General features: G+C 50.2%; 2 protein-coding genes across 2 annotated transcripts; both read right to left on the bottom strand.

Annotated features, from left to right (window-relative positions):
- Positions 1–26: 26 nt before the first annotated feature.
- Positions 27–1,248, bottom strand: TMEM223 (transmembrane protein 223). Its single transcript, XM_074371873.1, has 2 exons — positions 888–1,248; positions 27–476 (listed from the first exon to the last, which is right to left on the bottom strand). Exons 1-2 carry the CDS (start codon positions 1,201–1,203, stop codon positions 184–186), a joined length of 609 nt encoding a protein of 202 aa, XP_074227974.1. The 5' UTR covers positions 1,204–1,248; the 3' UTR covers positions 27–183.
- A 105-nt stretch (positions 1,249–1,353) lies between these two features.
- On the bottom strand, positions 1,354–12,497 carry NXF1 (nuclear RNA export factor 1). The gene is made up of 21 exons (XM_010956459.3): positions 12,338–12,497; positions 9,763–9,946; positions 9,387–9,540; positions 8,182–8,265; positions 7,970–8,074; positions 7,766–7,846; positions 7,581–7,650; positions 7,362–7,450; positions 7,132–7,239; positions 6,839–6,948; positions 5,000–5,036; positions 4,634–4,702; positions 4,490–4,545; positions 4,251–4,358; positions 4,075–4,133; positions 3,850–3,965; positions 3,694–3,736; positions 3,056–3,128; positions 2,381–2,563; positions 1,816–1,876; positions 1,354–1,707 (listed from the first exon to the last, which is right to left on the bottom strand). The coding sequence occupies exons 1-21, from the start codon at positions 12,363–12,365 to the stop codon at positions 1,669–1,671; spliced, it is 1,857 nt and encodes a 618-aa protein (XP_010954761.1). The 5' UTR covers positions 12,366–12,497; the 3' UTR covers positions 1,354–1,668.
- Positions 12,498–13,199: the final 702 nt, after the last annotated feature.

Raw genomic sequence — 13,199 nt, 5'->3', positions numbered from 1 at the left:
AAAGAGGCATGATCAAAACTTAGAGGTACTGGCAGGTAGCTGCCCTGGGGATGACTGCTCTTTTATTTGCTGTTAATGAATTTTGTGGCCCCTTGTATGACCCTAGTTGTCACCCCATCCCTAAGGTTCAGTTTTTCTTCCCCTCTGGGAGGGGTGAGTGATCTGAGGTTGTTTCTTGTCTCTTCACAAGCTACGGTAGGCACCTACAGTGTTGTCAAAGAGTTTGGTATTGGGAAAATGTCCAGCTTTGTCCAAAAGAAAGTAGAAGCGCCGGCCTTTGACCTTCAGAGGCAGCATGGCAGGGACTTCACCCCGGTGGGCCATGCAGGACACTTGGTTCAAGGGAACGGTGAAATGGGCACCCAAGCCAAAGGGGGCATGAGTGGTGAGGGTCACTTGCTTCCCTCCGGCCCTCAGGATCACTGAGCGCACAGAGCGGAGGGAGAAGAGAAGACCAGCACCAAGTACCAGGGTACCTGAAGGAAGAGCAAAGATTGGGAACAGGGGCTTTCACTGGAGAGCTAAGCAGCAACCCTTCCAGTGCTCCCTGAACAAAATAAATAATTGTGATATTTACTTAGCTCCTCTTATACTCCAATCGTGTATTAGTCGCTCTCTCAACAGCCTTAAAAGATGTCCATCCTCATTTTAAAACACGAGAAAACGGGCCCAGAGCATAAGCACTAACTTGCTCAAGGTCAGAGAGAGGCAGACCTCAGCCTGAGCCTGTCCGAGTGCTTGGTACGCGGAAACTTACAACTCCAGTGTACTGCAGCTGCCCACCCCTCCTCATCCTGGAGAGTCGGGAGCCCCTTACTCTTGTCTGAGCAGGAAGGACTGTGCCCACCCACCGCGTCCCCGCGCCGGGAAGGCAGCCCACACCTTACCGATGGCACCACAGCCGACGGCCAGGCCGTACCGCCAGAGCGCAGAGCGAAGGTCCAGGCGGCTGCGATCTGGAGGCTCGGTGTCCGGAGGCCGGGCCGGGACCGGGGGGCGGGTCAAGGCTGCAATGGCCAGGGAGGCCCAGAAGACGCCCTGGCCAGTGCAGAACAGCCCGAGGGCAGTGAAGAAGCGGCCCCGTTCGTGCTCAAAGAGCAGCACGTCCCGTGGTGGGGTCACGTCATGCAGGGGCCGAAGCACCGGCAGGGACTTCAGCGCTAGGAATAGCCGCGCAGACCCCCGCCGCCCGTGTGCAGCCATGACCCTGCGCGCCGCATCCGGGGCGGGACTTCCTGCTATCGCCCCGCCCCCCTCAGGTTCCGTCTGTCAACCCCGGGCCCACCCCTGGGACTCTGTCCCCGCCCTTGCTGGCGGAAGGGGCAAGGCTAAAGCAATCCAGCACACTTGACACAAAATACAACATCACTCTTTATCTTAAAAAGTAGGGAGGATCTTGGGGTTAAGTACACAAAGCACCTAAGTCCTTCGGGTAGTTTAGTGTCAGTTCTACAAAGTAAGCTTTGGCTTCCTGGCACCAGAGAGGCTCAATCTCCTGGAAGTCTTCCAGAAGGCGGGTGAGGAGAGGGATCCAGCAGCCCTCCCTCTCCTCGGCTCGGTCACAGTCATAGGGTGGCCTCGGGCCGGAGAGGAGACAACCATGACAAGGAGACATCAATATATTCACGGGCTATTTACAGAGGTCTTTTTCTGGGGCAAGACTATGGATCACTTCATGAACGCCACTTCTGGGATCTCGCCCTTGGCCTTAGAGAAAAATAAAAGGTCAGTAGAGTCAGGTGGCTATGCCCCCAGCTTACTGGCCCCTCTTGAAGGCCTGGAGATCCCCTTTTCCCACCTAGTCCCAAACCTTACCTTGAGATGAGTAAAGGCCTGGGCAGATCTGGTGTAATCCCAGTCGTTGTCCTGAAGGCACCTGGATTAGGGCAAGAACAGGCACCCCCATTAGAACCAAAATGCAGTCACCCTGATCAGTAAGTGCCACTTTAAAATCCAGTCTATGGAAACACTTGCCTGAGACTGCCAACAATTATATACATTCTTGCACTATTTATACAAATGAAAAATTTGTAAAGATCTTAATGTTCATCAATGGTCTTTCAAATACAAACAAATATTAAATTGCTATCTATTTCTATTAAGTAGCTAATAGAAACAAGGCTAAGGTAATTTTTATACAAATAGAAAAAGATGTAAGATGTTTACTGACAAGTAAGTGAACAGTATTAAAAAAAAGATACTTCATTTTGGCTTTACATTTAATTATGCTAATTTCTGCATAGGGAAAATTTTTGTATGAACTTTTTTTAAGCAATAAAAAAAGTTCAAAGTTCCTGCTTTACAAATTTTAAGGGCATTCATTATTCACTACCAGCCCTCCCTCAGTTTACCCCTATTCCTACACATGCTCAGTACTCACTTCTGGGACCACTCCAGGTTCATGCCAGACTGAGTAGAGAACGCCTGCAGCATCTCCTGCTGCTCTGGGGAGAGGGTGGGCACTGGGCTGGAGGAAGGTGTGGGAGCAGGCATGGCAAATGCTCTTTGGATCTCATCAGGGCTGGCGTTCCGCACAAACAGCTCGTCATTTACGATGCACAGCCTTGGGGACAGAAAGCACCTTAGACAGCTAGACAGAAAACCTCATCCTCCCAACATCATTCCTACTCTCACTGACACTTGACACTCAGATTCTTTCGATACCCAGAAGGCGCCTTTGTTATTTACCCCCTTTCCCATGGACTCCATGTATATGGGATCATCTATCAAACACACCAGAATTATACATTCTCCCCCAACCCACAGTTCTTAGTCCTCATTCATCTTCACAAAAGACTTAGGATGTGAATATCATTAAATCAATTTTCAGATGAGAAAACTTGCCCTTAGCTAGAAGTGGTGGAGCCAGGAGGAAAAACCCAGACAGTGGGCTATGGACTCCAGAGCTCTTCACCACTGTGTGAGCCTCCTCCGATCCCCTCTTGCCTTTCTGAAGTTCTGAAAATACCCAAAGGACTGGCTCCACTCTCCCTCATTTTCACACTGGTGGCCATGGATTGGGACTGGGACCCCATATGGTAAGTCCAACACTCACCCTGAATTGCTGGCAGGAACAGCAACGAATGTCCGGGTAAAGGCTCGCAAAGAGTCCCGAGACTTTCCATCCACTGCAGAGATAACAATGGTGACAACCCCTTAGAGTCACTCGTGGTCTTATTTGATACAAAGATCCCTAAATGGGTAGACAGGGTTGATTATGTGTGCACAGGGAAGCAGAGCAGGGGAGGAGTGACAGGGGCCGGGGAGACAGTAACAGTAACATTATTATCGCACTAATAGAGGATGTGTGTGCTAGGCCTTTCTAGGTCACTTCATTTACTCCCCATAGCACCACTACGAGATGGCTATTACTAACCCCTTCCTTTTACAAATAAAGACTCGGGCTCAGAGGTGACATAAATTGCCCACAGACACCGAGGACCAAGATTGGGATGGAAGCTCAGACCTGCCTGACTCCAAAGTCTGTGTCTTTCTAATCCTCAGGCTTTTCCCATATCCCAGACATGAAAGATGGGTGGAGAGGGTAGGCCAAATAAAGATGGCGTAGGGGCAGACTAGGAGAAGGAGGTTGGGGAGGAAGAGAGAAGAGAAGGTGGCTGGGAAGCCCAAAGTGCTGAGAATGACTAGCCGGGAGAGGGAACTCTGCTAACTCAGGACTCCAAAAATCCTTACCTTCCTTGAAGACTCCGTTGACAGAAAAACATAGCAATGTGCTCTGAAAGAGAAGCAGCAGTGTGCGTTACTGTCAGACTCCCAGCCAGAGCCCCTTGCCTCTTAACTGCCCCTTCCCCATTCCAGGCTTCTGTCAGGGAAGAATTAGGTGCTTACTGTCTGGGCGCTTATGTCTACCACAAAGGAATTGACGTCGTGCAGAGTTTTGGGCAACTCATTGAGGAAGGCCACCACGTTGAGACGTGTGTGCTTCAGTAGCCGGAACCGCAGGGCTATGGACAGAGGAGAACTCAAGGTTAGGAGATGCCATGCACTCTGAGCCCAGACTGATTCCATGCCATCTCCTTCTCCCAACTTATTTTGCTCACGTCACACACTTACTAGGGTCTTTAAGCTTCTTCACATTTCTGCTATCCTTGAAGTACTCGGCCAAGTTGCTTCTGGGGGAATGAGAGGAAAAGGAGGCAGTGGTCAGAGCAGTGTGGATGCTAGCAGGTGCTGACCTATACTTGTTGAGAAACTCTGGTCCTGGGCAGGTTATGGGATGTGACACTCACCGGGCGGGGTTCTGGGGGGTGAAAGGAATGCTCAGGGAGTAGCAGGCCCCATCATGGTAGGCATCCAGGAGCCGCTGCCGGTCTCCAGAGTCATAAACCGCATAGTACCTACGGGGAAACCAAAAGGGAAGGTCTGAGCTCCACGGTCTGTATCCACAAAGGGACTGATGGCTCCCAAGAGTAAGCCGTCCTGGGGCAGGCCCACCGCTCCCCAGCCTCAGGGGCCCTGGGACACTTACTGCTGCAAGAAGTGCAGGACCAGATTCTTCAGGGTCTCTGTTCCAAAATAGCTTCCCTGGAATCAAGCAGATATTAGGACCATGTAAGCTGTACTCTCCTCCCAACACTATTTCTAACTCTGTGCCCACCTCCCCACCACTCACCTTGCAGGGCGGTAACATCGTGGGGGCATCAATATCAAAGGCAATTGGAGGGGGTAACTCGTGGCCATCCTGCAGTAGGGAAATGAAAGTTGATAGTGTAAATCAGAGAAAAAGGGCTGGATGAGTAAAAAGATGAGGGACAGAGGTCAAATGTAAAAGAGAAATGGAAAGGATCCATGAAACCTGAGAGATGCAAATTTTCTTTGGCTATAGGCATTTTTCTAGAAAAGAGAACTATAGTCTTTCTCAGATCCTCAAAGTCCTCTGTGTCCTAAAATTAGTGGTCATACAAATACATGAGGCAAGACTTTGAGGGTAGGCGATACTATGTTCCTCAGAAGAGAATAAAAAAAGTTAGGGACTTACCAGGCGTAATAATTTGGGAAATCGTTCACGAATGGCGCTGTCAAGAACGGGACAGAAGTGAGTGATGTTTCAGAGCCACCGTGCCTCCTGGGCTGCTCTAGGAGCAAATACACCAATGCCCGAGGGACAGCCTATCCCATCCTGCTCATCCTCTCACTCTTCCCCAGCCTCTGAGCTCCACGAAAAATAGCCCCACTCCCCACCACACCCGGGGCACCCAGAAATGTCTGCCTTGAAGGCCGACTCTCTCTTCTCTCTGCCTGACCCCGAGCGCCACAGGAGCAGCGCTCCCAGCCCAGGCTTTAAGCCAGGACTTCCTTCCCTCCCTGCCCCCCTTACCTTCCACCTACTCACCTGTGCAGCCCCGGGAAGAGGGAATGGGGTGGGAGCCCAGGGGCTCCGCTGCCTCAACAGGTATCCATCACTTCTGCCAGGTCTGGCCGTGGCCAAGACCAGAACACACCACAGGGATGGCACAGGATGTTGGGGCAGGGAGACAAGCAAGGCAGGGTTCGGGAGGCAAGGGAGGGCAGGAAGACGAGAGGGAAGGAAAGGAGATGAGAAAGAGAGAAGAGGTAGGAGAGGAGGAGGCACAGGAGAGATGAGGGAGATGCAGGCGAGTAGAGAGAAAAAGGAAAGAGAAAGCAAAGAAAAGGCGAAAGCACTACAAGGCAAAGAGGCATTTAGAAGGAAGAGGGAGAACAAAGGGAAGAAGGCACCTGACACAGCCCTTCCTTTCGGCTGCCCTTTCCCCGTGCTCCAAGGCAGCGACAGGAAACATCCTTACTGTGGTGAGAGGGCAGTTGCTGCCGGCCAGGTCTGTCTGCTACCTGGGTCCCGATCTGAGCTGGGCGTGGGAAGCAAAGCAGCCATGGGGGCAGGAGACCTCCCTCAGAAGGGGTGAGGGTTCAGGCCCCTGCAAAGTTGGGGGGGTGAGGGTCTGTGCCCCACCTCTGTTGGCCCCCAAGTTCTCTCCTGATGGCCCCTCTGCGACTGTGCCTGTCTTAGGTTGTTCCTTCCCTGAGGAATCTTACCCGTCTCTGGCTAACCAGCCATCCTCCGGGGCCAAGCAGGGTGATGTGAGGTGTGCGAGTGAGGGAGGAGCAGCGCCCCCAGAGAGGGTCAGTTCTCTGTCTCCTTGGTAGCCTATGCCCCCATGGCCTCCACGCCCAGCACCTGCCTTGGGATTCCCTCGCCTACTGGCGGGGCCCCGGCTCTGGTCACATGTCTCAGGGAACCCAGGTTTTGGAGGGCCCAGCTCACAGCACTGGGTGAGAGAGACAGACTGCATGGCACCAGCCACCAGGAGGCCTCAACCTCAGCACGGGCAGGAAAGCCTGGGCAACAGCCTTGGACAAGCAGACTGTGAGAAGAGAGCCCCTCTTGACAAAAGGACAAGCGGGGCCGTCATCGGACAGAGGAGGGAAGGCCCATCAGCATGAATTCCCAGGGAGGGAGGGCTTTCTCCGCCCCGTGGAACCAGGCTCTTGGCTCAAGGCAACTCCATGTATGGGGATACCCCTTAGCCATGGTAAAAAAGGGGAGATGCTCTTCTTGGAACAAAAGGGTTGGGAGATTCTAGAAAAGGCTGTGTTCAGGAAGGAAGGAAAAAGGCCACAGAACCAGCAACCAGGCAGTCAGGTGAGGAAAGAAAGGAGATGTGGGGCAAAGCTGGGTGACACGACAGACGAAAGGGAAGAGCACGTGATCCTCCCCAAGGACAGGTGGTTCCAGCTCAGGGCTGCACATCTCCTGCAGACGGGCACTGGTCAGGGTGCATCAGCTCAGCCTCCCAGGGGGTGAAGGTCCCCAGGAGGGGAGACAGAGGCTACAACTGACCTGATGTAGGTGGACTGGTCTCGGAAGGTGTCGCACAGGGTGTTTCCGTCGAGCCACAGCTCTTCCAGCTTCAGCCCTTTTATCTTGTCCAACTCCCGCTCGGACTTTAGCTGCCAAGGATGGGAGGAAAAGGCAGGAAAGAGACCCTGGTAAAGAGAGCCAGCAAGATCCCCACACCCCCAACCCCTGGCATCGTCTCTAAAATGCCCTCCCTTGTCTCTTGCCATCATCAGGCAAGCTCTCTCCACCCTCTGCCTGCCCCACTCCAAACACAACCAGGCTCCCAATCTCACCTCATTTCCAGAGAGATTCAGGATCTTTAGATTGGGTGCTTTCTGCACAATGCTGGACAGGTCATCCAGTCTGTACAGCTTGTTATTGCTCAAGTTTAAGGACAATAGCTGTGGGGAGAGAAGAGTTTAGAGGAAGCACCACCAGCAAGGGGATTAGAGACAACCCTGCCTCCCAACCCTTGGCTACCCACCCCACCCTGCTTCCCCTCCGAATGGGACAAAGGCCTCACCTCAGGGATGTTCTCTTCGATGATTCGCAGGGTTGCTGCCATACAACTTCGACGATTTAAGACAACATCAATGTTCTGTGCCACCAAATCTTCAGGAAGGAAAGGAAGTCTGAGAGGGCCAGGCCAGCGTCAGTACCAAACCACCCTCAAACTCTCCTTGCCTGACAGAGCCCCCTCCTCTGCCTCCATCTATCTACATATTACTGCTACCGACAGTACCTGGGTCTGAACGGAGGGCCTTGAGGTCAAGTGCTTGTTGGGAGCCATCGTATCGTTTACTCATGATCAGCTGCAGAGGAAGAAAAAGGGTTCAGTGCTCACTGGGGTTGTGGGTGGGGGTGAGGGTGCGGAGTGGAGAGCTGGGAGGACCGGGGTGGAAGTACCCACTGCGGAGCCTGCCTCACCTTGAGCTGCTCTACTTGTTCTGGCTTCAGTTCGTTCTGCACACTGTGGGGCGGAGGAGAGGAGTTGATGATGATAGATATCTGCGGGGAAGACACACATGGGCAAGGGTGAACACTAGGGACGCCTGGACCCCAGGACAAAGACCCAGTCCATGCCCTGAGCACCAGTCCCCACCCCAGCCAAGCCAGGCCCTTTACACGCACCCTGCGGTTCTCCCGATCCAAAATCTTATAGTTGACAGCCTTTAATGCAGAGGCGGTACTGGCGTCCTCAACAAAAAACTGGGCCCGTGTGTTTTCATAGTGAAACTGCAAGAGGAGGAAACAGGAGCATTAGATTTGGAGCCCAGAGCCCCCCGCCCAGGTGGTACCTCTGCCTTCTGTGGTGCCCACTGGCTACTTGGGCCTTATCTTACCTCAATGGGAGTGAAAGGGACACTGCACTTGCTCTGAATCATGTTCAAGAGCCATGACTTGTCGTATTTCCTGCCATAAGGAATCTGGACAAGAGAAAGAAGAGAAGCCAACAACATGTAACAAGGCTGAACAGCAGACCCACCCTAGTGCTCCTTTAATATCACCTACCAAGCTTTAAAAGATTTTCTAAAGAAAGAATCAATTAAAGGATTTCTAGGCAAGCCAGACATGAATTCCTTAAACTTCCTTTTTGTCCATTTATACTTACAATTCTTCGAAAGAATCAAATTATTTGATTCTAAAAGTTCCAAGATGTTATTTATAAACTGCTGCCCCTCAGAGAACTCAAGAGACCCACCTCCACACTCAACTTGAGTCAGATGGAGAGGAGACACCGGGCGGAGTTATTCCACTTCCCAACCACAGTTATCACATTCCCCTTTAGATGGCCTCCCCATACTGCCTGCCCCCTTCTTTTCTGAACCTACTCTTGGGTGTTCTAAGATACTGATTCTTACAAGAAAGAATGGATAGCTGACTGTGGAGACAACAGTTGAGAAGACAGATTTTGTAATGTGAAAAAAAATCACCTTCACTCTGAACCCAGGCCCCAAGCTCCCCTGCACCATCTGCCTTCCAAGATACTCACTGTAATCTTTTATTTTTCAACTGATAAATTAGGACTTATTATATTTCAGAAATTCTGTACTTTTGTCCATCGAAATACACAAGAGAGTGAAAAGACAAGACTTAGACTGGGAGAAGATGTTGACAATACGTTTATCTAACAAAAGACTAGTATTCAAAATATCTTAAAAAAATAAAACAACTAACAAGTCAGCAAGAAAAAGACATGCCATAGAAAGCATATCTAAATGGACCAATAAGAATACACAGAGTGTTCTACATATCATTTGACACCTGGGAAATGCAAATCAGAGCCATTATTATATTTTACTGCATATGCCGCAGAACGCTAAAAATTAAAATGCATTGGCAAGGATGTGGATCAACTGGAACTTTGCTATATTGCTGTTGGGAGTGTATACTGGGGAACTGCTTGGCAGTATTGATCAAAGCTAAATATTTGCCTACCTTTGACCCAAAAGAGCATTTATTCAAGAGAAACAAGCACATGCATCCACCAAAACACGTGCAAGAATGTTCACAGCAGCTTTATTTATAATAGCCCCAAATTACTCACTGTAATCTTAAACCAGTTCTTTGAGGTCCCGTCGAGGCTGGTGCCGGCCCCTCCCTTCTCTGGAGGAGCTCTATCACTCCGCACAGTGACGTGAATGCGGTCTCGATCATGCCAGCTTTCACCCCGACGGTTGGGTCGTGCGCTATAGGGGTTGCTGTGGGCAACGAGAGAATAAAACATTCATGAAGGTTAGGATGTCTTCTCAAAGACCTTCCTGTGCTGTTGTCACTCAAGACCATAACTAAGACTGTTCAAACATTAAGCTAGTCCTGACATTTCTCCCTCTTCCAGGTGGGAAGAGAAATGACATGGACAGTAAGAGGGCTACATAAATGAATGAGTCGCTACATTCAAACCAGACCAACTGGTTACTTACTATCGTACTCGGGGAGTATCCTGGGCGTCACTCATTGCCACGTCTCTGTCATCTTCCTCAAGGCGGGAAGACCGAATGCCAGAACCCCCTCGTCCAGACCTCCGGTTCCCCTCGCCATACTTCCACCGGAAAGGGCCCCGGCCTTTCTTTCTTCTTTGAGGGAAAGTAACTCGATCATAGTGCTCTGCGGTTGGAAACAGAACACAGATCAGAAAATACATCATTGGTTCAACTACCCTGCTTGGCAACCACAGTATCCTGCACCCTGAACTATCAGATGAGATACACAATCACTAGAGACGCTGCCTCCACGCAAACTCCCCTACCTGTCCAGAAACAGAATGCTCTCTGTGAGATGGCAGCATCAGGGAAAAATTATTAGAAAACTGTGTATAAGTCTTTAGAAAAATGAAGCAGAAACTGGAGGTACAGAGAGGAGAAGCAGAATGTGGAAGCATGAGTGTTACAAGTGTAACGGGACACAACTCAGACCCCCTAAAATCACCTGAAATCTGCTTTCTCTCAGCCTCCCAAATCTACTCAACCCCACTCAAAATTAGATCACTGACACCCTGGAAAAACCAATCACAATGATTACATCATCTTTCAGTAAATAATACTTCTTTTGCCTGTCCAGTGCAAATGTCAGGGCTTCTTTTAAAAGTTTTGTTCTCTCCTCAAAAAACTAAAAATAGAACTATCATATGATCCACCAATTCCACTCCTGGTTATATATCCAGAGAAAATGAAAATACTAATTTAAAAACTTACATGCATCCCAATGTTCATAGCAATACTATTTACAGCAGCAGAAGATATGGAAGCAACCCAAGTGTCCGTCAACAAATGAATGGATAAAAAAAGATGTGGTATATGTATACAATGGAATACTACTCAGCCATTAAAAAGAATGAAATCTTGACATTTGCAACAACATTCATGGACTTGGAGAATATTACACTCAGTAAAATAAGTCAAAGACAAATACTGTACAATATCACTTGTATGTGGAATCTAAAAAATAAAACAAATGTACCTAACAAAACAGAAATTCACAGATATAGAACACAAACTAGTGGTACCAGTAGAGAGTGGGAAGGGGGAGAAGGGCAAGCTAAAGTCATGGGATTAAGAGATAAAGACTATTAGTATAAAACAGACAAGCAACAAGGATATATTGTACAGCACAGGGAATGAAACCCACTATTTTGTAGTAACTTTTTATGGTGTTTAATCTATAAAAATACTGAATCTCTATGCTTACACCTAAAACTAATATATTGTAAACCAACCTTACTTCAACTAAAAAAATAATTTAAAAAAAAGTCTTGTTCTCAAACTGCCACTCTGAAGTGAAGGTGGAAGTGTGAGTGATCCAAGTGTAACCAGACACAACCCTGACCCCCTGAAAGTCACCTGAAATCTGGTTTTTGTCGGCTCCCCCAAATCTACTTAACTCCGAGGTGACCTGCCTCATATCTCGGGAAACCAATCACAATGATTGCATTAACTTTCAGTAAAGAATAATAGCCTTTATACAGTACAAACATTAGTTACAAATATGACCAATTTAAGGTCTTTTAAAAGTCTTGTTCTCAAATTGCCACTCTGAAGTTTAGGGAGGGAGCTCTTTGTCTCCTTGGACAGAAATGCCTTTTAACTCAAGAGTCAACTCCTGAATTCAGGTTCTAGTGGCAGCTAGGGTGCTTCACATGAAGGGTCCTCAAGTGCTCTCCAGGAATATGACCCTCTGAATCCTGGCACGTAGGAACGGCTTCTTAAAAAAGATCCATGACTTCCCCAAAAGGTCTGCCTAATGCGTAGTACTCTGCAAACAATGAACCTCAATAAAAAAATGAATAGAAGGCACAGCTAACATTCACTGAGAACTTTCTCCAGTGCCAGGCACTATGCTCCAGACACTTGACACAAACGATCTTGTTTTAACATACACACACACAAACACACATACGGAGACAACCTTAGGAGATAGGAACTGCTTCTACCGTCATTAACGGAGTGGAAAATGAGGCCTAAGTGTTTAACTCACTCAAACTTGGCATAGCCAACTCAGGATTGAAACCTTAGCTGTCCTGCTCATAACCACGACTCTGGATACATCGAGTTGGTGTGCAGATCTAAAATATTAAGCCAAAGCCGCGGGGGTGGGGGAGGGGGCAAGACCTGCTTGGACGCGCGGTAGAAAATAGGGCACAGGCAGCCCAAGAGCAGGGAACTGACTCACATTAAAGAGTTGGGCTGCCAAACTGAACTGACAGGCATCAATCACCCACAAAGTTCAAAGGAATCTCGTCACCCTCCCACCGAGCCACCCGCTCCGAGACGCAGATGCTCGCAACGCCACGATTCCGGAGTCAACAACTCGGGCGGTCACCCACCCTCGAGTTCAGCCAGGCCCCCGGGCTGCCTAGCCCCGGGCCCGCGCCGCGCCATCGCCGCTCCCCGCGGACACCGAGCCCCTCGCGGCCTCACGCCCCGGCGCTGCGGCCTAGGCCGGCGTTGCCCAGTCGGGCCCCAGATCGCCCCGCTCCCCGACCCGAGGGCCGACACTGACCGTTGTACGACTTCCCCTCGTCCGCCATGGCACAGCGAGAAGCAGGGGCGGGCTCTGTCGCGGGGCGCGACACAGCCAAACGTCCGAACCCCTGACGACCCGGGCCGAAGTGTTCCTACTTTCAGCTCCACCGCATTTATGGGGCGAGCACGTCGCGCGCCGCCGACGTCCCACGGCGATAGGCGGAGCCGCTGGGCGATGCGCGTGCGCAGTCGACGAGCAGACGCGCTAGGGGCGGGACTTGGTGCAGCACGCCCCGCCCAGGACCTGAGCTCTGGAAGCCAAGGGTTCCCGCGGGTTCGCCCCGCTCCTGCTTTCATCCATCAGCCCTGCTAGGCCAGCACTTTCAGGGATCGTGCTGAAGCATAGAGCTGGTTGTTGCAGCACAGGACTCGGAGAGGAACAGGGAAGAGGGGCCACGCGAAGGGCTTCCGAGGAATGGGAGAGTAGGGCCTCGGAGCGCGAGTGACAGCTCATAGACTCCTAGGGGGATCCAGCCAAGGGCTTAAGTCTCAGCTCAGCCCTTTGCCACCTGTAGAGATCTATGCCTCGCTATCCTCGCCTACAAAATAAAACAAAACTAGAACCTAACCTCCAAGAGAGCACGAACTTAACAAAAGCATTGCTTTTTTTCCTCCGGCACCTGGCTCAGTACCAAGCCTAGCACGTAGTAGAACTCAACAAATATTTGTGAAATAAATTGATTTCCATTCTATGCATTCCCCCCAAGAAGAGTTGCTAGGTCAAATTAAAGAAACTGAATTTGTCAGACTTTAGCTGTCTTCACAAATCTCCCCACCCACCACTGATATGTTGTGCTAAACCCACATCATGGGTCAACTGGGCAGTGAAGATGCAATCA

Source organism: Camelus bactrianus, chromosome 10 (genome assembly GCF_048773025.1).
Source record: "Camelus bactrianus isolate YW-2024 breed Bactrian camel chromosome 10, ASM4877302v1, whole genome shotgun sequence".
Taxonomy (NCBI): domain Eukaryota; kingdom Metazoa; phylum Chordata; class Mammalia; order Artiodactyla; family Camelidae; genus Camelus; species Camelus bactrianus.
Note: the sequence above shows the minus strand (reverse complement) of the source record. Positions and strands in the feature narration are given on the sequence as shown.